The sequence below is a fragment of the Rhododendron vialii genome, chromosome 10a, assembly GCF_030253575.1.
Source record: "Rhododendron vialii isolate Sample 1 chromosome 10a, ASM3025357v1".
NCBI lineage: Eukaryota > Viridiplantae > Streptophyta > Magnoliopsida > Ericales > Ericaceae > Rhododendron > Rhododendron vialii.
This window is the reverse complement of record NC_080566.1, coordinates 30,169,082-30,195,663: the sequence shown is the minus strand read 5'-3', so window position 1 is coordinate 30,195,663 and position 26,582 is coordinate 30,169,082. Positions and strand designations below refer to the sequence as shown.

The following is a 26,582-nucleotide window of genomic DNA, read 5'->3' as shown; positions in this document are numbered from 1 at the left end:
AAAAACGTGTGCAGATCTGGTCAAAAATAGAGATTCGAATGCGTGAACAGTGCCGAAATGAAGATTCGAACACTGGGTCATGCATGAACAGTGCCGAAATGGTGAGAGATGGTGCCAAACAGCTCCGAAATGGCTGAAACAGTTCTGAAATGGCTGAACCAGGTGCCGACTATCGTTTCTAGGGTCTAGGTTGCTATTTTGAGGTGAGAAAAGGTTGGATCTGAGTATTTTGAGCTGCAAAATGGCTAGATCTGAGGGTTTCGAGTGGAATAGGAACTCTAGTGAGATTTTCCGGCGCCGATTTAGGGTTCCGGTGAGATTTTCCGACAAGGTTTAGATTTTCCGGCGAGATGAAGGGTTCGGATCGAGCCTAGGTGCTCTGATACCAAATGATGCAAACCCCAATATCCATAGATTAACTTAGAGAGAGAAACTCCCAAATGGGATACAAAAGAGACTCTTAATAATATTTGTTCAAAATGAAAAAAGCTACCAAAAGAAAGGACTCCAACACCTATATATAGACCCAATACAAAGACATAAATACCCTTACTACATACTACATCAAAGCACATCTAGTGCCTCCAACCAAGACTTTATAAAAAGATTTTTCCTAGAAAGCCCCCTCCTCCCAAGCCCCGCATAACATATAATTTGCTCAAAAAGGCCAACAGCTCGTCCAACTCCCTATCTTGCACCTCCCTATAAAGAGAAATATCCCACATTACCGTATTCCCATCCATAAGATAATCCGTCACCCACGCACCCCTATCCGCTGCCAACTGAAATATAGAAGGATGAACATCCATCGACATCTCAATGTGAGTATATATTCTGTATCTTGAATATATATTTTGTATCTTCTTGTAATATGCTATTTTAGGACATGTATCGTAATCAAATCATAGGGTACTCATATCGTAATCATATCATAGCGTAATCATAGGGTAATCATATCGTAATCGTAATCATATCATAGCGTAATCATATCGCAATCAAATCTTGTAATCTTCCTTTCTTAGGCATAGCTTTACTCTATTTAAAGGTGTACTCACCTCATTGTAATGCATTCAGAAATAACATCAGTATTTTCCGTCTCTGTTTCTCTGTTTTCTATCACTCAACTCCATGCCAAACACGCTCCCAAACACCCTCCTCGCCATAGTCCATCCCCACCTTCATACTGGTGTGCCTAGAGAACTCACCCCACCTTCTTCTGATACCCTTCCAAGTTCCAAAGCCCCACCACATGTGGCAAACGAACCTCCCTTGAGGACCACTCACCCTACCCTTCCCAATGCATAGCACATATCAACACAGTGATCTTAATGAGAGAGTCATCCTCACCCCTTTTGACAAATACTGCCTCTTCCATTCCACAAGTTGCTTTTGAAATCTTGCAGCAACTGAATCACAGACCGCCTTGGACTTGAAAGGAGGACCAAATAGTACATCTTGGGAGTTCCAACTTTTTAAGGGACATGCATTTAATGCAACCTAAATTCAAATTAAATGGTATGAATTCCTATATTACCCACTTCTCTCCATTTCTATATTATAACTTCATGTAAGGGATAGGTTTCAAAAACAAAAAACTTGATGAACTTGATGCTTCGACATTTGAAAATGGACGTGTTCTTTGGAACATCCCATAGGGAAAGGCAAACAAGGGATGTGGGAGTATTATTTTCAGACAATGACTAGGATTCTTGGAAAATTACTATACACTTTCACTTCTTTGGAAGATATTGATTTAAAGAAATTCACCAGAAATAGGAAAAGCTTTTGAGCAACCGACCTCTAGGCCTAAGATGGGCCAATTTTGCCAGGGTAATCACTGCCTTTACCCTCATTCCAGCTTTATTTCAGAATGTTAAATATCACAGTATCCCTTTCTTGCATATAATCCAGGAAAAGAAATGATAAACAAGTGACTTACACGATCAATAGTTCTTTGATCCCAAGCATCAGACCAGATTGCAGCAGCGGCCCAGTAAGCACCATGACTACCATCATCATCAGACATGGGAACAAAAGAATGTCCATTGATATTTGCCCATGGACCTAGCACAACTCCATCAATCTCACCACATTCAATGACGACATCTTTGAAAAAATGTGAACGAGAAAGGCATACATTAAGTTCTCCATCTGAATCTATAACTGAAGCTCCCATGAACTCATTCTGCCGGCCACGGAACGTTCTCCAAAAGCTACTGCATGGGTATACCCTCTTTCCACAAAAAAACAACCAAGAGTAAGCTAAAATACATTCACTACAAACCTAAAACACAATCACTACAAACTTACTGCCACAACCACCAAGGAACTGAAGGATTACATAACTGTATAAATCGCTCATACCTCAATTAGCGAAATTCTCTCTAACATGTTCCACTCATATGGTCCAAGGTATCCATATTTTTTCATCTCCTCGGCAACTTGCACACGGAGAGATCTCCTAACAGTACCAAAAGCCAATTGTTTGAGACTGGTTTCTATGTCCTCCCCAAGCTTATGCAAAGTTGCCACAGCAAGTCCAGTTTCACCCTATTGAACAAAAACTAGTTTACGGCAACAATAAAACCAGCCTCATAACATTTTCACTAATTATAAGTATGATACCTCTAAAAATAGATCATAAGCAATAGCTCTTCCAACATCACGAACTTCAGTGAAAGTATCAAGAGGATCTTTTTCGACGGCCAAATTTCTCATACGATGACGATGCAACTGAAGAACAGCTAAAGGAAGACGACCAGAGAGTACAGCATCTTTAACGATAGTTTTTATGTCCAAATTATCTATTTCCCAACGAGCTATCATATCCTTTGGATTTTCTAACAGGGAAAAAATCCTTCCTGAGGTACTTCCTTCTGACAAAAGAACAGATACACCAGGCGCAGAATAAGCTTTGGAGTTTGAAGAATCCATGGGCACCAAAGAAAGCCTTTCAGCATTGTTGAAGTCCAGATCAGATGCAGCAATAGGAAGTTCATGTTGGTTTGATGCCACCAACGATAATGCATCCACCGAAAGAACTGAACGCCCAGTGTCGTCCTCCAATAGATCTGAATCTACCAAGGTTAATGCCCCCACACCATCCACCTGTGAAATACGGCAACGAGATTTACTTATTCAAAAGAAAAATCAAGGTAGGACAATACTATTGGAGAGTGTAGCAGAACCTCACAACATACCAATCCTTGGCCTGGTCTTTTGAATTTTGCATTAAGCCGACACTGCAAATTTCGGATTATTTCCAGAAAGTGAGACATTTCTTTAAGCCTTCTCAAATTTCCCAATTCGCAATGCTCTTCCTCTGGTAATGCTGAATTGGCTTCCCTCTTAGAACCCTGTAATGTGATGGCATCTTGCTTATGCTGCATCAATCCATATTTACGTATCATTTTGGTTGCAAAGCAGGTGGCCAGCGCAAGAAGTCTGTATCACAATCAACCGATAAGAATCAAGCAAAAAAGCCACGGAACACTTCGATCACCAAGCAACTAAATTATGAAAGACAGAGTTGCAATAGATTAATAACCATATAAATTCCTACATTAAATTTTACAATGACCATAGAAAACTATCAATAAACAAGTATTATGTGAAACAGGATGGAGAAACCCCACCAAAGAGCAGGATAGTTTTCAAAAAACCAAAAATGCGGTTGAAGGTTGGATACTACACGGTTTCACATTGCTAGAGTACCAAAACTGTTCATCTATATCTGTTCAGCCATTCGTCCCATTACGTTTGTCAAGTGAATGAAAGAAATCAAGTCCTATCAGGATTTCCAGAGTCCAATAAATGAAAGAAACCCTGTTCCTAGCATCCCAAGGTGAATAAGTAGCCAAGGGATTTTCCAGCACTGTGGGCGAGAGATACAATTTTCCAGACAGCCAACACAATGACTGATAAAACAGAATAGGACTGTACCTTGCTGCAGCAGAAACCTCGTTATCACTACCAACTTTACGAGACATCAGGTAAACAGCAGCGAAGAGCAATCTCAATACACCTTCTTCAGCCAGATTGACATGAGAAAGCATTTCTAGGGAGCTGTTCATTAACCAAAACATAAACTCACTTAAGACTCTTTTTAAGCCTTCATAAGCTTAAAATGATTAGTCAAATATACATAACCACGTAGCAGTAAAATGGCATGGAAAAAACCTCTGTACAAGCAACAGAAGAAAATTGCCAAACGAAAATCAAGAATTCAGTATATGTTTTCATTCCTCTCTAGCTCTTTTGGTTTATGAGAGGCTATATTGAAGTGGAACAAGAAGGTTTAGGGTCTAATTGCTATGAAAACTGTGATCACTGGCCAAAACCAAAAAGAGCTTGGGGATCTTTAAGAACTTTAGGCAGGGCTGGAGGTTATTTGCCTTATCACAAATATTATTCCACAAAACAGCCAAGCCTGAGCTTTTAATAAAAAGCTTCCCTAGACAAACTCTGTTACTCTTGAAATAAAAATTGAGTAACCCTGACACTTCTTAAGATTTCTCAACAGAAAATATAAAACTTGAGACTCGAGCATTTATCAAATGCCCGGACCACAGAAAACCTTAAGGGGGTGTTTGGTATGTTGTTCACCAAAAAGTGGGGAGATTTCATTTTGTATTTAACAAAACTGAAAATAGAAAGTATGTTTGGTATGTAAATGTTTTGTGAAAAGTACGGAAAAAACCCCTATAAATCATGTTCTGTAAATGTGTTTTCCTTTGCATCAGTGCATTCACAATATCATTAATCGCAGTATCATCGCTGATGATTTCAGAGCTATTGTCTTCTCCCCTTTCTTCCAATCTGCAAATTGAGCATGTCTTATGCACAAAATCCTATATCTTCAGAGAAGAAACCGAAAATCAGATGAAGGCAAACTAAAACACAAAGACGGTAGATCTAGGACCTTGTTAACAGTGTACGTCAGGAGGTTCAAAGCGTTGGCAAATTCCACCATTTCCCGGCTTGAATCTCGTTCAATCCATAAACACGTGTAGATCGGTGTTCGAAAACTAACCATAGTCTGCACGAGAATTTATCACAGGCATGGAGAGAGAGAGAGAGAGAGAGAGAGAGAGAGGTGGGGCTCTCAAAAATGCTGTGATGCACATTTCTTGCAATGTCCAAGATTCTACCGCTGGTTTGGCCTCCGGATAAGATGAAGGCACTGTATATGAGCAATTTGAGCTAGCCAGTTTTCATATTTGCACAACTTAAAACACCTTTTCATTCTCTTGACAACTTTTGGAAATGTTGTAAACGGTTACAGTAACTTAGAACAAAAAGTAACTTACCAAACATGATTTCATCTGTTTAAAGAAACACTAACAAACAAAAATGTCACCACAAACCCCCTAACAGATTGCAAAAAAGTGATACAGTATTGCGTATAACACAGCCTGTGACTTTGCACTATGTACCCTACTCCAAGCGGTGCCACTCCATCATAAAGTAGTTGTAAATTCTTCGACACAAATTGTCTAAAACAAACATTCAAGAGCCCACTATGCTTGAAAAAGTCATTTTTTGTCATTTTCAGGTAACCCCCAGCCAAAAGCATAGAGTACTTCCTCTATATATCGCATGCCTACCTATGATATATGTTAAGAAAAACAATCCCACATAACTTGGGTATAGAATTGCTGATCAGTTAATATAATGTTCCGACCTCTCCACAAACCTAATAAATTAAGCTTTTAGGTTGGATATAAAGGTTCCACATGGTACCAAAGCGAGGCCCATTGCAACCCCCCATTTTCAAAAATTTACAATCCACATCCCCACGATGGCAGATCCAAAAAAAGGCAACATGATGGCAAACCCATAAAAGATGCTACACATGAAAGGCCTCAATTGCGGCTGCACGTGTGGGGGGTGTTAAGGAAAAACTCACACATTACTTGGGAATGGAATGGGTGATCAAATAATACACCGTTGGCACCTACCCCACCTAATAGCTAAAGCTTTTTGGTTCGTTATTAAGTTTGTTCAATACAAATCACAAAAAACTCAAAACCAATAAAATTCAAGGATAATGCAAGATGTTGGATAGTGATGTAGAATGGAAGTGATGGGCATGTGTTACCTGGGGAGTCTAAAGTTACACCAGGAAAGAGAGGTAAGCAGTTGGGGAGTCGGTCAAGGCTCAGGTACTAGAGCTCTAAGAATGTGGGGAGTCGCATCCCGTTCTATTAATAGAGTTCAGTACCTTTATACCACATACATGAGCCTTGAGAGTCGCCCATGTGCCTCACTAATAATCCACTATGATAATGTCAAAAGCTAAGAAGCATAGACATGTCTACTGTCATATGTTAACTTTCGACGCCAGTCAAACACAAACACGTTCTAGACAGTCAAACACGCCCAATATGTGTTCAATTTGGTACTTATAGTTATACCTCTATTGTCAAACACATTGGGGACACACTAAAGACATGCTAGGAAATCTTGAAATGTTGGGTGATGACCGTCGGTACTTGATTCTGAATACTTATTCAGGCCCATTTTGATATGCCATCTGATTATCTTATTTGCTTAAAATCTGGATGAATTTAGACACCCCATAGTGTCATTGCTTTTATCTCGTAATATTAAATTTGATGTTGTTTGTGTCATTTATCCCTAGGTTGCAATGCTTGTTTGCCTTTTTCTATGAATTTATAGCATACGCCAAATATGTAACATGTACTTTTATTTCAGCTTGTCCCCAACTGTCCGTGAGAAAAAATAATGTGTCTGCATGTCCTTATCCTATGACTCTTATCCGTGTCTTATTGTCTCGTGTCTGTATCCGTGTTCTTAGTCCCAGACACTCACTACTAAGTTTGTATTTCAAGTTTCCTCAATCCTCACATATATGACTAGCGGATGCCCGTGCCAAAAGGCCTAAAGCAACGCCAGAAGGTAACATAGTCTCAACTTAAATAAACTACCCACTCTACCCAACTTCTCTACCCGACAAATGCAATCTATGTATAGTGTCAGTTACCATTTTGAGAAGTTTTCCAATTTGATCATAAAAGGCAACATTCAAATAGGGATACATTGCCTAAAAAGTGAAGGGGAGAAGGAAAATTCTCTGTATCGTTTAAAAAAAGAAATGATCTAACAGCTACAACCTGAACATGAATATATGAGTGGATTTGCTCAGGTTGTACGCCTAAACATTTTCCGCCCTGTTTTATAATATAGATCTATACATTTGACATCCATGTGCAGGTTTGTAGGAAATGAAAGGTAATAACAAGGAGGCAAAAGTATATAGTACAAAATCTTACTTCTCAATCTCCTCAAATTTCAGGTAGTGCAAAGCCAATTGCAGACGTCGTATCCGAGACAATTTCAGGCCCCACCCTGCAATGTATGCATTTAAAATAATCATGCTATGCATATTGATAACTAAACATGCAGCTATTGAAAATATGCCAAAACATCACCTCCAAATGAATCTCCAACTGATATATATCAATGGAGACAAATATTCAGTTAACCCTTGTTGGAGTTTATCCCACATCGGTTAATTATTTCCTCTAAAACTAGTATATGAGCCTGGGCGGCCTCTCCACTCCTTGCCAATTGGTTTGGAGTTGGATGCTTTAACATGGTGTCAGAGCTAGGGTTTCGGAGGCTTTTCCCCTTTGTTCGTGCCATAGTTGCACTTTCTTTCATTGTGATCCATGTGTTTCGGATCCTTTGTTTACCTCTCCATGTGCAAGTCGGAGGTCGCACGTGCGGGGGAGTATTAGAGTTTGTCCCACATCGGTTAATTATTTCCTCTAAAAGTAGTATATAAGCATGGGCGGCCTCTCCACTCCTTGCCAATTGGTTTGGAGTTGGATGCTTTAACAACCCTTTTGAAATATAACGGGGATTTGTCTTAGCAGCTACTTTAAAAACCAATCAAAAGGTAAACAAGGGCCTGTTTTCCCAGAACTTCCAATCTCAGTAAGCTTACCCAACACCAAAGCAGATTGAACTTATTTAAACAACCATACCCATTTGAGTATTGGTTTGGTGAATTATAAGTACCCCCAATTAGGTATATCTAACGGTATGGAGTTGAGCCTGGAGTTCGAAAATCGGGTAAGGAGGGACTACCTCCGATCCATACCCAACCCATTGTCATCCATAATTAAACAACCATATCCTCCACCTACCAGCCACCATCAAAGTACCCCCACTCAAGCTTCAGAATGTAGAGCAAGGTTTTCTGGCTTTGGAACTACTCCCTCCATCCCATATTGTTGGTCCTCTATTCCATTTTGGGATGTCCCAAATTATTAGTCCTCTTTGGAAAACATTTACCCTTCATTAATTATTAAATATAAATTTAAAAGAGGTATTCAAAGGGTAGTAATGGAAATCAATGGCCAATTTCAAAGGAGACATGCATTTGATGCTTGTCCCCTTAAAACATTGGAATCTCCAAAAAGGACCAACATTGTGTGACGGAGGGAGTAACATTTTACCAACAAACAGGAATTAATATTATTTAAGCTATAAGATTCTCATTCTTATCAAGCTTTAAGGGAAACATTCAGTTTAAAAGTCCCATTATGCTTCGAATCCCCTCGTTTTCCCACTTTATTAACACTAATAACCAATATGTTTCAACAGTTATTCAGCTGAATGTCGACGTGGAGCACAACCTTTTTGCCTTACGTGAAGTCAGTTCATTCCTTTTGTCCTATAGGTTCGCTCTAATGGTCATTGGCACAAATCAACATGAGAAAACGCCTTCTCACTCAAGCTCAAGCATTTACTTTTTCTAGTTTGTAGTAACAAGAAAATATCTGCACTGAGATGCTTGACAACTCACCAGAGCATGCAAGTTATATGACCTAATAGAGAACAAATCCATGAGGGTTAGGGCATCGTGCAAAATAACTAGTAAGTCCTACCGTTGAGATAGCCAGAAACTCCAAAACCATTTTCCATATTCAATAAATAGCATTGCATAGACATCACATTATTGGAGAGACCAAATGGGAATAAACCGATATATACATCATAGAACACTTGAATTTCCTAAGTTAGGGCAAGGAAACGAGGCAACAATCAGACAACAGTGGACTATTACATGTTTGCCAATACATGCAAGCACCATCTAACAACTGATATTAATCGCCATGCACACATGATATAAAGGTTCTTACCATTTTCCAAGCATAAGTGGTCTGCCTCTTCAGGGCCCTCATATAATAGGGCTCTATCCAATATTTCTACTTTCCAAGCTGACCAAGGCCGTTGCAATCCCTTCATTTCGAAAAGGTTCCCAAACTGAGGGCCACGATCTGTACTTGTACTTGATTGTGGGTATCCAATCGCTTCAACAGGAAAGAACTCTGAAGAAACTGAAACTGAGGGAAGAACCACGGAAAGACCACCTTCTGTCACCAAATAAAAACATCCCTGGAAAGTGCAACCAATGGCTTCTCCAACAAAATCTTCCCAACCTTGGAGACTGAAATGTCTATCATCATTCACTGCGGGGTCTACATACAAAGGTGAATGAACAATCCAACAACCTGTTCTTTCCTTTCTATGCTTTTTAATTAGCCGAGTAATGCCGAATTTAGAAAAACAAACAATATCATCTTCACTAAGTTTTTCTGTGGGAAGAACAATTTTTCTCAAATGACGTGACGATACTTCATGGTTTGAAAACCTTTTATTGATTATCTGGGGTGCAGCAGAGGAGAAACTCGTTACCTTCGGAAGCCCATTACTGGTCACATAGTCTATGAAGGAAGAACTGTTATAAATTAAGGATGATGCATTTACTTTATGAGAACCAGGTGCATTAGAAAAAGCCCTTTGATGACTGATATCAGCACCACCAATCTCCCAGCCAACCAATATTCCAACCCCTAAATTCTGAAAATGTGGAAGCTGTTTCTCAAATGACTGGCACTTTGCTGGCATATGATCACCAGCCCACATTACATAGATAACACCATATTCATCAATCACAGCAAAGACTGAAGAATGTGAAGCAATAAGCAGCCGTCTAAACACCCTTCTACCAAAGACATCACCAGTTTGACACGAAGACTTGTTCTTAACACCATCATCATTTACATTATTAAAGATATCAACACTTCTAGGAGCCACATCACTTTCTCTAAACAATTTTTCTTGATCCTCATGTATTAACTGATGAGGAAGTCCACATGTTCGTAAAATATCAACTTGTGCTACGTATTCACCCTTCATAGCACCATAGAAAAATATTTTCCCAGCTTCATTAAGACAAATAAGGAAATTATCAGAAAATCCAAAGTCTGTCCAGTTAACCTCTAGCCCCTTGTCTAAGCCTTCAGCTAGATTCACTGAGCAAACCCACTGTATTCCACAGCTCTCCAACTTAGCAACAAGAAGTAAGACTTTACTACAGTTTCTTTCGGATTGACTGCCGGAGCTGACAGGTAGAGGATCCTTCAGTTTTAAGACAAACCCAATAAGGTGATGTGAATTGCTAGAGAACAATTTAGAACACTTGTATGAAGCAGTCATCCCAAAACCGATGAAGTTGGACTTAACACCAGGATCAAGTGAAAAACCAGACGAACTCAAACCTGAAGTCATAAATGCATTATTTGCATGATCTGGGACAGATTCATTGCAGACCTCACTTTTTTGTGTCACGGAACAGGTCTGAGGTAAGAAGTCCAGAACTGGTGAATTCCTATCAAGGATGCTGAATGAAACAACCATTGCTGCTGAGGGAAATGATGATTCTGCAGGGTATCTAGTCCTAACATTACCATCGGTTTTCATAGTTTCAACTTTGGTCGAAAAAGTTTCCAACCATCTCTTTGGAGCAACACTTCTTGAAAACTCATCCTTCCCAGCTTCCGTAGAAAGATCACTCCGGCCTTCACCAGTTCTGTTGGTTCTCGTATGTTCGACGACACCACTAAATGTTTCACAATCCAAATTGGAGACATCCAGTGCGTCCTTATTGTGATTGAAGGAAGAAGGTGGTCCCCATTCCACCCACCTCCCTTCCAATATCCCATCCCCCACTGTGGGTTTAGCAATTTCACCTGAACTTCTGGGTTGGCGGAAGGCATGGACCGTCACACCACGGTTACCAGCCACAAATAGCAGTTCTCGAAATAAAGCATCCTCATGCTGATTATAAGAATCCCCGCATATACCCCAAGTGAGTGAGTTTACATCCCCGACAAAAGGGTAACTATTAGAACTTGAGAAGTTTATTCCATGTGAAATATCATTATCAGCAACCATCCTTATTGATTCAGAAGTACTTGAAATAGCATCCCCCAAATCTGATTTACAAGGGGCTTTCACTTCTGGAGTACAAGAAGCTAAGGAACTTGGAATCTGAAGGCTCTCATTAGAAGTTTCAGGGTCCTTACAGTCGAAAAATTGCCCTGCATGGGGGAAAAAACTCAGAGGTTGAAAAGATTGGGTGCTACTACAGAGGGGCAGACGACATTGAGAAATTTCACCTTTAACTAGAGGAAGTAGTAGAGCTTCATAATGATGTGAAAGTAATAATAACAACTCCCTTGTAGGAGAAATAAAAGCTTCACGAAATTCGGACAGATTGAGTTGGACTTCGGAGGTGTCCCATTTATGCAACTGTAATATAGCAAGATCCTGACCAGCAGCGTTGAAATCCATGTCCTAAGGGGATAAGGCCAAAAACAAAAACAAAAATAAAAAAGGCAATATGAAAAAACAATCAATCATAATGGTAAAAACAATTATAATGGTCAAACAGGTGTCTGGAAAAAAAGTTCAAATACGCACAGAGGGATAGTAATAAACTCACTCCCGTCATCAATATGTGAAGCCAGTGACCTATTTAACAAAGGAGTTATTCCTTAAAGCCCTACATGAGCAGTAAATAGCAAAGAACAATAAGAAACATACAAACTAAAGGAACACATACTAAAAATCACCATGACCCTACAACAATACCACAAAGTTAAAAGGAAAAATGGATGGGGAAATAGTCAAAAATATCCAAGCATGAGATAATTTCAATACCAGTACTCTACTTTTGTATCATCCACATTCTGGACTTCTTTGAATAAAACCCGATGGCAAAAAAATTTGCGTAGGTACATAAATCATCCATGTTCCAGAGTTCTAGAAAGCAAGTTTGTCTTTCCTTCTTTTTTGATTGGCCAAGAATAAAAGAATTATTAAAGAGCTAGCAGAAGAAGTACAAAGACAATAAAGGGGACAAGATGTCCAACAAAACAAGGAGGGTAAATAAAAAACCAATGAAAGCAAAAAAAACAAAGTTCCCACAAACTGCATTCGAAGAGCTACAATTCAAAAACATAGGAATACCTTTGAAAGCATGTGACATCTTTTTTTTGACAAGTGACATCTTTGAAAGCATGTGACATCAAAATCTGAAAGCCAACCAATAACATACTACCCCACTCTTCTATCCGGAAAAACTTCCTTTCCTTTCCAACTAAATAACCTTCATTGTTCGAGAAACTACCAAAGCCTAGAGAACCTTCCCCTATTATCACCAAGGGCCCTACAATAAACCATAAGCAACTGGACACAGGAAGATGGAACAAGCAACCAATACTTTTGGACAACTAAAATAATCTCCACCAACAAGAAAGAAACCCACCACTACATCTCACATTGACTCCGGAAACTTGTTACGCTGTAGATTTTCATACACTCGGGTACAGTTATCATCGGCTGAAGGTATGTGTCGAAACGTCAATTCATATAATTCTCATGTCCAAGGACATTGCAAAAAAAGTATACTTCATATCTGCTAGTCATTATTAGTCATTAACGGAATCATGTTAAAAAGCTCAAATCAAGCATTTTATGTACAACAGGAATCTTGAACAATGGTATATAGTAACTCGAGTAGTTATAAATATTTGAGGGGATCCATGTCCACAGAGGCCTATGGGACAGACACACAACCCATATCCCATATCGTTACCCACTATTGAGTGTCTACAGACACTGTCACGCCCCAATCCTAAACCAAATTATAGTCATGACTTCCACCCCCATAGTTGTTCCATGACAATAAAAACTCTCGATGCATACAACAAGAAGGAATCCTCTCTAATGATTTATCGGCATACATAATTATCTTCAGAATACGGTAATATTCTCCAACCCTAAAGATTAAGAATCTCCAAAACCTTCCACAAAAGAAACTATTAAAGAAACACAGATTCACAACAACCTTCAAAAACAAAGTAAACAACATTTTTAGAGTGTCATCCTCAAAGAGACAAGTAATACTATTGCAATACTTCCATTGCGAAAGATCATGCCCTAAAGGAATCCCAGCTCGAGCTCGCTCCAAGAATCAACCGCTACTCTGAACTTAGTCATCAAATTCCCACTACTACTCAAAATATGGTACAAGGGTAACCAATAACAAATACAGCAGAGTAAACTACAAACAAATTTTGACTTTTAAAAGAAGATATGTAGTTCATATGAAAATTGGTCAGTAGTTTTCCATCACCAATCATCACTATTTTCATGTAACTCTGGTTAGTCCAGCAAGTCAGCCATCAAGTGGAGACTTCAGAAATAGTGCATTGGTACCAAAGGTCGGTACATTTGCCAATACTAACCGAGGTGACATGTAAACAAAGATCATACCACAACAAAATATCCAAATCAAAACAACAGCTAAGAGCAAGTTACTCATGCAACGAGGTTTTTCATTATTAATAAACGACGATTTACAAAATGAAATCAAAAGACAATATCAGCTAAAAATTATACTATGAAATGTCATACTCTCCCTGACTAGTCTCAGCAAGAAACCAATAAACACCTGTCACCTTAGAATCCTCAGACAACACAAATTAACATAACAGAAGGATACTAAGTTATTCTCTACGTATTAAGCTAAATTACACCCAAGCCCTTCTGATTAATTTGAGCGCAAAATTAAAAAAAAAATGATCCTATATAAGGTGAGAAGGCTCACCTTCCTGACCCTGTTGTTAAACATGAAATATAAACATTCCAGACAGTAACATCAGAAGAAATGATGGAAAATTCTTGTAGTACTAGGCCCCGTTCCAGAACGGGTTTTAAGTTCTTATTTTTTAAGAAGGCAATTTCAAGCTCAAAAATTATAGGCTTATTGAAATCTAAAAATATGCAATATGGATTTTGTTTGATAGATCTCATTGAGATCTTTAATACGATGCAAAAAAAATTGAAAAATTATTTTTCATTTACATTATTTTTGAGTTTGAAAATGTGAAATAAGTACTTATTTTTTAAAAAGGTGTTCTGGAACGGGGCCTAACGCATGAGCTCTACCTGTGAGCTGTGAGCGAGGGCTGAATCACACTCCCTGCTAAACTGCAAGCCCGATAAGGAAACACTAGGCATCATCTTCTTTGCCTCAACCTCCTGTTTGGTTTCCAAACCTCACTCTGCCCAACTTTTTCTTGCTTTCCAGACACTGTTTGTACGATTCAATACTCCAAATCATGCCGTAAATGCTGCAAAATTAAGAACACTCAACAAGCACACACAATATCACAGACAACTCACACACAAACTCCATCACCTAATTACACCACGTGTTTACATTTCCATATCTATATCTATGCGTGTAGTACATATTCATGCGCTACTGCTATGCGCAAACTAAAGCTGAACTTACACGCCAAGAAGGTCTGTTCGATATCTAAAAGTGCTTAGCTACCTTACCAATTGTTCAAAAAACAGGGAATGTTGAGGTGTGTATACATCTATGTTCCTGGACTGCGGGTTGGTTTGTTCGGATCATCGTTTTGGTTCCAAGAACGAGAACAGGAACAGGGTATGCCACATGTCTATATTTTGAAATGGTAGCGGCAGGTTTCTACAGATTTAAGTCCTAGAGCGTACTTATTTCAAGAGGTAAACATGCAACAAATAGAGCATCATTTTGCAAATTTTTCATGTAAGCCATTTTGGTAGAAGCATAATGACCTTTCTTTTCTCTCCTCCTTTTACATTTTGTCTCACAAAAGCTCCACTCTCTTTATATTTTTAGTTCATTTCATTTTTCTTATTCTCCTACAGAAGTGGTAATGAAATAAATAGAAAATACATAGAGTTCACTTTGGATCGCTTAAATTCAGCATTTTGGAACCTTGATGTACCTTATTTCAGAAACAAGCGTACCAAAATGTAATTCTCTACGTTGTTACCATTTTTTGGTAACACAGGTATACGTATCGATACATCTACTCCAGTTCTAAACTGGAGAGCACCAAGTCATGTGAACAAATCAGAGGTTGTCATAAAAGTGGTTTCCAACATTGCCGCCATAAAAAATAAATTTCAACAACTACCTTCGTTACAACATGAATTAGGGCAAAGTGGTAAAATCAATCAAACCCAACTACATGACTCCCACAGCCTGCGTACTCAAATGCACACTCGCACACATAAGAGGTGTCAAGCGGGCCGGGCTAGCGTACAGGACACGGTTCTAGACAAGCACGAAAGGGCGCGGGCGTGGGCACGTCACAACGAATACTAAGTTGTTAGTGGATACAAATTTTATTTTTCCAGCAAAACTCAGTTGGAGATAGGTCAGCATGGACACGAAACGATTAAAAATCAGCATGGCACGAATAAGTAAACAGACCGGCACGGTACGAAGCACAGTTGGCACAAAGCTTGATGGGACGTGCTGGCACGGCACACCCCGTTTGACACCTCTACGCCCACACTCCGTGCGTGCCCAACTTCCCCTTTCTCGCTTAGCGAGCCTAACAAGATCACAACCTGATACCAACTCGCGTAGGAATTGAGACTCAACAGCTAAACATGAATTCTGATCCCAAAAGGCAAGAACAATTTAACATGAATCAGTGAACACCAACTCGAAATTCCATCTCTAAAACTTTCTTTCAACATGCCCCAAAACAATTGCAAAAAATAAGGCCCCCTGAACGTATGATACTCCTACATCTTCGTTGAGCGGATTGAAGACATCCAGTACTCTTGAAGGTGTGCTTATGTACTAGACCCCAAACATACTAGTACTATGTTTAAGCAAATCAATCCATGAAAACGAAAAACAGCAAAACAGAGAGAGATAGACGAGAGAGAGAGAGAGAGGTACCTGTGCTTATCGTTGCCAGCTTTGTTCGATTTAAGATTTTGGGCTGGTTCTGATTCCGATCGAAGAGGAATTCAGGGGTACGAACGTATATCTTGGAAAAATTACGTAGAAAGCCCTACAATTCCATCCGTGTTGCAAGTATTCCCGGTAGTTGTACTTATTTCGGAAAGCTGAAGACTAACGCCCTATTTGGTTCGTACGGAGAAGAAAGGAAAGGAAAAGAAAGTAAAATAGAAGGAAAGTTCAAGGAAAATTTTTGGGAAAATGATGGCTAAGAACGTTTTTGATAATTAATACTCGTCAAGAACATTTTTAGCATTAACAAATATTCTCAGCATGTCCTTGATGAGTATTAATTATCAAAACACATCATAGACCGTCATTTTTCCAAAATTTTTCTGTACATAAGCTATAGTTTGAACTTTGATTATTTTCTTCTCTTTTTCCTCTCAAACTAAACGAAGGAAGAGGAAATTTTTTTATATTCCTTAAGTTCCAAACAAACCCTAAATGTGACTAAAGGTGATTTTGCTTAACTTTTCTTTTTGGATTTTTTTCCCTTACTTTTTTTCCTTTTGAGTCAATTCTTTTATTATTTATTCTTCACGAGGAGTGGAATGTAAAAACTAAAAAATTATGGCTAAAAACTTAAAAAAGTTCACTAGAGACAAAATTTATTCAAAAAATCTGTGTATTTTGGACAAATTTTGTTTTCAATAAGTCTATTTAAGATTTTTATTATAATTTTTTATATTTCAGAGTTCTCTCATCGAGATAAACCAATAATTCAAAAAAAAAAAAAGGACGCAAAACTAAAAAAAATGCGAATAAAATTGAATAAAGACAAAATATAATTCATGAGGATTATTAAACCAAACCCCACTTTAGTCTAATTTCACAACAATGTCAACCCCGTGTAAGACTCGGTTTTATGTGCATGTGACTCTCACTAAATATTTCATCTCATATGACATTTGGCAAACTTCTTAAATCCAGTGATATTATATTACTTGGGGTAGTAAAAGAAGATTCCTGAAGGAGGGAGAAAAAAAAAATAAGGGAAAATTTCAAAATGACACTTGAACTTTCACTAAAATGTCACAGAAACACCTAAAATCCACTTTATATCAGTTAAACACCTAGACTTTCAAAATTTCCAAATTAAGACACCTGCCATTAGCCTCCATCCATTTCCTTCACAAATCTGTTGATGTGGCACATTTCAGGCGTTAAATGGACCCACTAGACATGTTAGGAAGTAAACTCATTGCACACAATCTCCCTATTCTCTCTCTCTTTTTTTGGTAAACCCCTACTCTCTCTCTCTCTCTCTCTCTCTCTCTCTCTCTCTCTCTCTCTCTCTCTCTCTCTCCCACCCCTTTCTGATCCTCCCTCCTCCCCTCCACCGCCCTCCTCCTCTCCACTCCTACTCCTCCTCCGAGGCTGTCGCAGCAGTGGTTAACTCCATTGCCTCTCTCACTCTCTCTCTTTCTCTGTACATCACCATCAAATCCCAGTCTATACCACGTCACCACGTTTGTTGACAAATTGGACGGAAAATAAAGGCAGGTGTCTTAATTTGGAGATTTTGGAAGTCTAAGTGTTAAATTGATATAAAGTGAGGTTTAGGTGTTTCTGTGATATTGGAACGAAAGTTCAGGTACCATTTTGAAATTTTTTCAAAAAAGAATAAGTTCATAATAAAGCCTATAGAACTATTTCTATAATAAGAAGTTGACGCTGCTGTGTCTAGGAGCTCGAATTCTATTGGTACAAGAGCAACTCGAGGTTATGATGGCAAGGTCCTTGGTATCTTCTTGATTGTTCACACTGGAATTAATTCGTGTTCACGCTGGAATTAATTCATCAAGAATTGCAAAGGCTATGGCTATTTGATATGGTTTCAAGCTAGGGATTGTTCTAAACTTGCCTAAGGTGTTTATAGAATAAGACGAGGAGGTGATTGCGATGAAATGTTTCGCCTCTCAAGACCCACCCTCTGATACAGCGGCTATCATTCTTGATTGTTTAGCTCTGAAAGAATCCTCTTCTTCTTGTGATTTTGGTTATGTTAAATGTGAAAGTAACAGGGCTGCACATTGTTATACTCAAAAGGCCCTTTTGAATGGTTGATCCAATTTGTGGGCATCCATTTTGTCACCATGGGTTTTCCAACTGTCTGATTTTTAAGCTTTTGCGCCTACCAGATTAATAACACTTCTTTCCTTTAGGGGAAAAAATGTAATGCCAAAATTAGTCTTAGCTTATGGTTTCCTAAACATAATACTTCATCCGTTCCATATTGAGAGTCCCACTATCTATTTCTTGTCATTTTTCAAATAAAAAAATCAATTACTTCCGTGTATTATTTTTCGGATTTTTTCGCACCGTATTAAAGATCTCGATTAGTACTTCAATTTAGTGTGAAAAAATTCGAAAAATTATACAAGGAAGTAGTTAATTTTTTGATTTGAAAAATAGCACAACTTTTCGTAGTGAACTCTCAATATGGAATGGAGGGCACTTTAAATTAAATGACGTAACTTGGCACTTAATTGGCATGTGCAAAGGATAAATTTGTCCACACACACACAATCTGTGCACAAATTTTATTGGGGGGCCCATCATGGGTCCCACACAAATTATCTGAGCCGTTTATTAAATGTAAAACATTTTTTCAAGGGTCTCTGCGATAAATCAGCTCAATCCAATACCTATGGTTGTTCGATCTAATCATCTAACTTTTCATTATCCAGAAGTCTGAATGAAAATTTAGATGATTGACTCGAGCACTTATAGGTTATTATATTGAGTTGATTTTTTCGCGAGGACCCTTAAAAAAATATTTTACATTTAATGAATGGCTCGAATCGTTTGAATGGGACCTGTGGTGGGCCCCACAATAAAATATGTGCACAATCTATGCATAGATATCTGTGTGGTTAGCAGGGTTCATGCACAAGTGACTAGGGTGGTGACTGAATTTGATAGAATAAATGGCTTACAAGTGTTAGGGGTAATGCACTATCAAAAAATCTACCTCCACACTCAAACACATACTCATTTACATGTTTTCACTCACAATAGAGGTGGGGCCCACACACACTGGGTGTATAGTATGTGCGGGTTTCACCCCTATTTGTGAGTGAGAGTGTGTAAATGAGCATGTGTTTGGGTGTGGAAGTAGAATGATTGATATACTATTAATATTAACAGGCACCTGACTAGTTATCTAGTCCTGTTTCGCTAAAATTCTTATTTTTTAAGTACTTATTTTCTGCTTTATGAGACATGTCATTCTCTCATAGTATATCACATTTAATTCAAAAAATAAATATTACGAGTACTTACTTTAGTTGGTGGAAAGAAATTCACTAAAATAAATCATTTAAAGTATAACTTTTCGCGCGGGACTCGTGTAGTGTAGGTGTGTAAGCTTGATTGGCTAAGAAAACTAAATTGGGTTCATGTAAGACATGATGATGGAGTAGTTGAATTCCTAGACACTTCTAAGTTCTCTTAATGGAATCCCCAATTTTTTTTGCCTTTTCGTTCACGTTTCTGTTATTTTTTGGGAAATAAAAACTCAAATTGAAAACGTGCTCGAGAGAGTTTTTGGGTAAAATCAAGGGATAAGGCCCATAAGGGGAAAAAAATTTGGATAAATCGAAATTCCTTACCTAATCAAAATCAAATCAAGGGATCATTTAAAAATTATTGACAGAATCCAGGCCATCGATTTTATAAACCAAAATTCAATTTTTGATATATATATAGATATATATCGATGTTGGGTCAAGTTGATTTTTTTTGCATATATACACTACTCTGCGGGCCTTACAATATTAATGATTCAGATTATTACGATAAATTATCGATGGGGCCCACATAAGGCGGGGATGCAAGCCCCATGTAAACAATTTAATCTCATTGGACTTAACAGGAATCAAAGATGTAATTGAAGGTCAAAATCGCTACAAGTCATATTAGAGGGATCGATGAAATTAACTGGAAATCTAGACCTTGTTCGGTTAAGGGTTTTTTATTCTAATAATTACTCTGTAGCCTATTTCTCTCACTACTCATTACTTATATCTCCAATTATTACTCTCATTTTTTTTTCTCTATCTCATTCCAATCATTACCTTTATTTCCAATCATTACTATATTTTTCTCTGCATTCATTACCTACAAATCCAATTCCAATATTCCAAAACGAACGGACCCTAGTGACTCGAAGGATAGTTGTTGAAACTACCATTATACACTTCAATTTACTTATGGAACAAATCCAACCAATCTTTCTCGATTAGCCATCACCACCACCACCAAACTTCACTTGCGACCTTCAGCACACTCTCCCTTCCTTCCCCACCATGCCCCTTCTCTTCCATTTTGCCAACCAAAAGTGTTATGGGTACACCGGTTGTGTACACCATTTGTACACTGCTTATGTGGCACTGGCAACTGAACCAAGTAAAGGTGCCCCACCTCCTCCTCTTTTGCAATTCAAAATTTCATTCAAAAATTGCCCGGAAATTTCACCCCCAACTTTACCAACTCAAACCCACTTTATCTCTCCTGACTTTTACTCCGTCCTCGACCCCATTTGCACTGCCCATTGTCGACGCCGGCGACACCACCACCATCGACGCCAGTAACCACCACCACCACCATTGACGCCGGCAACCACAATCAAGCCACCCCAATATTTTCATTTCAAATTTACACCTACAAGTGCCCGGAAAATCGGAGAAAAGAAGACTCAAATTTTGCCCCAAACCCAAAAACAATTTATGACCACCAGTAACGACCCCATCTCTCCGAAACCATGAACCACCAGTGACTACCCCATCTCTGCTCCCCGAACTCCCATTTATGACATAACCTACATGAAATTACCCTATTCTTAAGCCAAGAAACAGAGCAATGGCAATGGTCACCCTTATTCTACCCTTTTGGTTATTGTCACAGGATTGCCAATGAAGCTCAGTCAATTATTCCACTGTTGAATCATTTACACGCCCAAATTTGGATCTTTGATGGCCTTGGATAAACTCGATCTCGTCAATAAAAACCCAAAGAGATGCTCAATTTCCTTCACTTGGCAAAAAATTAGTGTTTGAACGGATTGAGGCCAAGAATGATTAAGTTATGAATCTGAATCCAATCCCAAGTTATACCAACTCAAGTTTTATCCACAATTATCTGTACATTCAGATGTCGCCGGCGTCGTGGATGGACGCGTTCGGACAGTGGAAGTTAACGAACTCGTGGTCCAGGTGTCAATGGTGTTGTCGCCCTCCTTGTTGATCTCTGTCACGGCCTTGGTTAGATCCGCCGAGGATGTGCCGGCCTCCAAACTGAGGGCATTGAGAACGAACCGTAGCTTAATATGTCAATTCAAAGGTAAAAACCCACAAATTTGCAGCTTTCCATCATCTTTTTTTTATAAGAGTAGCTTTTCTGCAAATTGCAGAAGAAACCAACATGACCACTTTATTCCCACCTTAGAGTAGAATAATGTCATACACAGAATTTTTGTTGTCCAAGTCAAAAAAAAAAAACTAGATTTTGCAGATTGAGAGATGGGAGTCGCAGATGGTGGTCGCCGGCGTCAATGGTGGTGATGGTGGTCGCCGGCATGGATCGTGGTGGTATCGCCAGCGTCGTCGGTGGGCAGGTGCAAATGGGGTTGAGGAAGGAGTAAAAGTCAGGAGGGGTGAAGTGGGTTTGAGTCGGTAAGGTCGGGGTGAAATTCCCGGCCAATTTTTAGGTGAAATTTTGAAGGGTAAATTATAGTTAACCCCCTCTAACTATGGCTCGGAGACACTTTACCTCCTTTAACTATTTTTTTTGGCACTTAACCCCCTCTAACTAATGGAAACCTAATTTGACGATCTTTCTGTTAACTTTCGTAACAGAGAGGAGTTAAGTTACCATTTTGCCCTTTGCAAAAACACGCATCTACGGAGGCCAAAAGCCATTTCTTTCCTTAACCTCAAAATCTCGATTTGGATAAAAAATGGAGTGCCCAAAAATTTGTGGGTGTCCAAATTTGTGGGGAATTTCAGAAAGAAAACCATAATCAAGAACTTCCCCAAAAAACAGCAGAATCTAAATCATTTGAAGATGAAGAAGAAGAACAGGTACAGAATAACAAATTAACCCTCTATCCACAAACCCATCCTAACAACAACAACAACAAAAAAACCCAAAGTCCCAATTGGACTGATCCAACTCCGAAACCCACTAGGCCAAACCCTCCAGGACATATTCGCCCAGCTCGGTAGCCAGTCCACGATCGAGCTCCCCCAGGTCACCGTCGTCGGCAGCCAGAGCAGCGGCAAGTCCAACGTCCTCGAGGCCCTTGTTGGCCGCAACTTCCTCCCCAGGGGCTCCGACATCTGCACGTGCCGTCCGCTCGTGCTCCAGCTCCTGCAGATCAAGCGCAAGCCAGACGACACAGAGGAGGAGTACGGCGAGTTCTTGCACTTGCCCGGCGGAGTTGCCATCGAGAGAGAGAAAGTAGCTGGGCTTGTGGAGAAAGAATGGATGGGGCTTTCGATTTCCAACAGTCAGCTCGGATTTTGGTCGATCTCGTGTAGCGGAGGTGAGGTTGTGTGGATTTGTCTGGGCTGGGCTCAAAACGGGAGGGCAATAACGTCCAGAAATTTTAAATGGGAGGGGCATGTGACTTTCACATGTCTTTTGCCATCCAGTTTCTAACAGAAGTAAACAAAAGAAGAGTTTCCATTAGTAAGAGGGGGTTTAGTGCCAAAAATAATAGTTAGAGGAGGTAAAGTGTTTCCGAGCCATAGTTAGAGGGGGTTAACTGTAATTTACCCAATTTTGTATTGCAATGGAAGAGGAGGTGGGGCCTTTACTTGGGTCAGTTGCCAGTGCCACATAGGCAGTGTACAAATGGTATACACAACCAGTGTACCCATAACACTTTTGTTTTCCAACCTCAATAATTTGACAGAATTATACTGCATCCGTCTCAATGTATTGTGCCTATATTGACTTTCCCAAATTTAGGAGAACATCATAATTACTTTGGCTTTTTGTGAATTTTACCCCTTTAATTGACAAAATATTACTCCATAATTTTGTAAAAAAATAAAAATAATTGAACCCAAATTATGGTATTGGGGCCACATCCACAAGTAGTAGTCTTGTCATGTCAAATTAAGTTTAAATTTTGAATATAGGAGGGAGAAAATGAGAGATAAAATGGTAATATGAACATCCAAAATGAAAATTTTTAAAATAAGCACATCATTTTGGAACATTTCCCAAAAAAAAAAGGACATAACAAAGTGGGACGTACGGATGGAGTATATCACTTGTAATAAAATCATCAAATCCGATTAAAATGGTCTGGTTTATGGTTAACAATGTTATTGAATTCATTATGATCCAAAGAAAGCAATAAAGTGGCAGTAATGCCCAAGAACTTTTCCCAGGCAATATACGCTTGGGTTTGCTAGTTAAAGATTGGGAAAAAATTCAAAATACTCCAAATCTTTATTCTAAATTTCAATTCAACTCCCAAATTTTCAAAAAAAATCAATTTTACTCTCAACGTTATCTTCCGATAATCAAAACGCCCTCTTCCGTCCAAATGACTAACGGATTTCGTTTCAAGACCTCGTTAAATAGCGTCCCGATCAAATTTCGATGATCTGAGCCGCTCAATGTGATCAGAACGTGATTTTAATGGTACCCTCTAGAAATCAGCAAAAAAAAATGATTGGGAAGAGTTTCATCCGAGCAGTTTTTTATTGAAATACTTGAATGAAAAACTGTTTGAATAAAGCCTTTCCCGGTCATTTTTTTTGCTGATTTCTAATGGGTATCTTTAAAATCACGTTCTGAACACATTGAACGGCTTGGATCATCGAAATTCGATCGGAAAGGGGGAGGTGCAGACCGATCCGGATTTTCTTCAAGTTAGGGCGTCCTAATTTTGTTCAAGTTAGGGCGTTCGAATTTTGGTTCGGTCAACACCTCCCCTTTCTTGATCGAATTTCGATGATTCAAGCTGCTCAATGTGTTTAGAACGTGATTTTAAAGGTACTCTCGAGAAATCGGAAAAAAATACTGGAAAGGGCTTAATTTGTGTAGTTTTTTATTGAACATTTCAATAAAAAAACTGTTCGGATGAAGCATTTTTCGGTCATTTTTTGTTGTTGATTACTTGTGTGTATCCTTAAAATCATGTTCTGAACACATTGAACTGCTCGGATCATCGAAATTCGACCAGGAAAGGGATGTGCGAACAAGAGCAAAATCCAGACACCCTGACTTGAACAAAATTCGGATCGGTCCGCACCTCCCTTTTTCCGATCGAAAAAAAAATGATCCCGAGCAGCTCAATGTATTCAGAACGTGATTTTAAGGGTACACTCGAAAATTAGGGAAAAGAAGACTGAGAATGGCTTGATTTGAACAGTTTTATATTAGTTTAACCAAAAACTACTCAAATCAAGCCCTTCTCGGTCTTTTTTTTTTCTTGATTTCTCGAAGGTAACCTTAAAATTACGTTCTGAATACATTGAGCGGCTAGGATCATCGAAATTCAATCGGGATGCTATTTAACGGAGCCTTTAACAAAATCTGTTAGTCATTTGGACGGAATGGGTCGTTTTGATTAACAAAAGATAACGTTGGGTGTAAAATTGATTTTTTTGAACGTTTGAAAGTCTAATTGAAATTTAAAATAAATGTTGGGGGGTATTTTGAAATTTTCCATAAAGATTGAGGAGAAGATTGCGCCAATATATCAGCATATTCACAGTCGGCCCCGTTTTGAGCATCAACTCTGCCCAAGAAAGAGAATAAAAGCTAGAATGCTGGATTCACACTAGGAATGGCAACGAGGCGGGGCGGGGCGGGGCGGGGCGGGTTTTTGCATACCCCGACCTTAACCCGAAAATCATTTCCCGACCTCGGCCCCGTCCCGACCCCGACCGGGTTTTTCGGGGTACCCTCATTCCCACCCCGATCGGGGAACGGATTTACCTGCCCCGCCTCATAAAAATTAAAAAAATTAAAGTATAAGTAAAAAAGTAAAAAAAAAAAAAAAGAAGCTAAATAAGAATAAAAATTATCCAAAAAATAAAACTTTTGAAATTATTTCTGTGTCTTTTGGTATCATGATTTTATCTAAACTTTTAATTGCAATCAATATTTTAGATACTTCATTCCATTTCTTTATGTGTAGAATTTATTATAAATATTTTAAGAAAAATTATTTAAAAAATCCACTAAACATCAATAAATATCAATTTTTCTTTTCTTTTTAAATTTAATTAGCCTACCTGACAGTAAAGAGACATTGTTTTTTGAATTAATGTTAAAAAAATGAAAGGACGTGTATATAAGTATATATACATATATAAATAAAAGTATATATAAATACGCCGGGTCGAGTTCGGGGCGGGTAATTTCGGGGTAGGGCCTCGAACTCGGGCGGGTTTGGGAAATTTTACCCCTACCCTGACCCGATACCCGAAAATGGGGTAGAAAACCCGCCCCGTTCGGGACGGGGCGGGGCGGGTAGGATTGCCATCCCTAAATTTCACACACAGCCTAACTATTTTTTCAGTTGTTTTATTAATTTTTACTAGATTTGGATATAATTTTTATGACACATTGTACATATTGCCGAGTGAAATCAGAAAAAGTATAAAAATATTAGAAAGTCTATCCACACAAATCATACATGCACAAATTGTGCACAAGATTTCTGATAGCGCCATCCATTAGCTACTGGATTAACCCCAAAATATGAAGTTCCTCATTAAATCCAAATTTATAAGGAGTACAATTCACCAATGTCAATTTCGGAACAAGACACAGAGCACATGTTGTCCCACACTATGTACATAGAGGTTGGGTATGCACTCCATTTGTGCGTACATGTGTGAATACGTGGGGTGTGAGGTGGTTAATTAGTTAAGCTTTGAAGAAAGTCAGTTGTGTTGGTGTTCGTCTTTGTGTGCCCGTTTGGATGAAAAAAATCATTTGATGTTTGGTAATTCCGTGGCCGTCTAAATCGCTGCCCTTGTTGTTGGAAGCGTCACAACCCAAGATATCAACTTTCACAATCTGTACAGCAGAGTAATGTAGGACTCGTCTAAAAGAATTTAGTGAATGGGAAGAACAATGGAGGTACCAATTAATGGGGTCAAAACGACCTTTCTGTTTGGGGCCGGCTCTTTCGTTGGGTGGGTGTAAGTATTATTTTATGGGCACAAATAGAGCAATTTTGGAAACTAAAAAAGTAGGAAAAACTTCTGCTTTTTTCAAAGTAGGAAGTAGATTATGTGGAGCCCACCACGAATTTCACACAAATGATTCGAGCCGTTTATTTAATGTAAAACATTTTTTTCGAAGGTTTCTACAAAAAATCAGCTCAATCCAATACCTATATATGTTT

General features: G+C 38.8%; 1 protein-coding gene across 5 annotated transcripts in view; it reads right to left on the bottom strand.

Annotated features, from left to right (window-relative positions):
- The window catches only part of LOC131303262 (uncharacterized), a 47,185-nt gene extending 30,893 nt beyond the window's left edge, over positions 1 to 16,292 (bottom strand). For 2 of the 5 annotated variants that reach the window (XM_058330043.1, XM_058330048.1), the window contains exons 1-10: positions 16,136 to 16,292; positions 14,332 to 14,516; positions 11,496 to 11,673; positions 9,174 to 11,417; positions 7,296 to 7,371; positions 3,943 to 4,065; positions 3,201 to 3,444; positions 2,626 to 3,108; positions 2,365 to 2,550; positions 1,940 to 2,233 (exon numbers count right to left, since the gene is read on the bottom strand). In XM_058330043.1, coding sequence (XP_058186026.1) covers positions 1,940 to 2,233; positions 2,365 to 2,550; positions 2,626 to 3,108; positions 3,201 to 3,444; positions 3,943 to 4,065; positions 7,296 to 7,371; positions 9,174 to 11,417; positions 11,496 to 11,673; positions 14,332 to 14,406 — 3,903 coding nt within the window. In that variant the 5' untranslated portion in view covers positions 14,407 to 14,516; positions 16,136 to 16,292. Of the gene's footprint in view, positions 1 to 1,939; positions 2,234 to 2,364; positions 2,551 to 2,625; positions 3,109 to 3,200; positions 3,445 to 3,942; positions 4,066 to 7,295; positions 7,372 to 9,173; positions 11,418 to 11,495; positions 11,674 to 11,799; positions 11,882 to 14,331; positions 14,517 to 15,873; positions 16,105 to 16,135 lie in introns of those variants that run through there. The other 3 variants (XM_058330044.1, XM_058330046.1, XM_058330045.1) reach the window with 3 other exon arrangements.
- Positions 16,293 to 26,582: the final 10,290 nt, after the last annotated feature.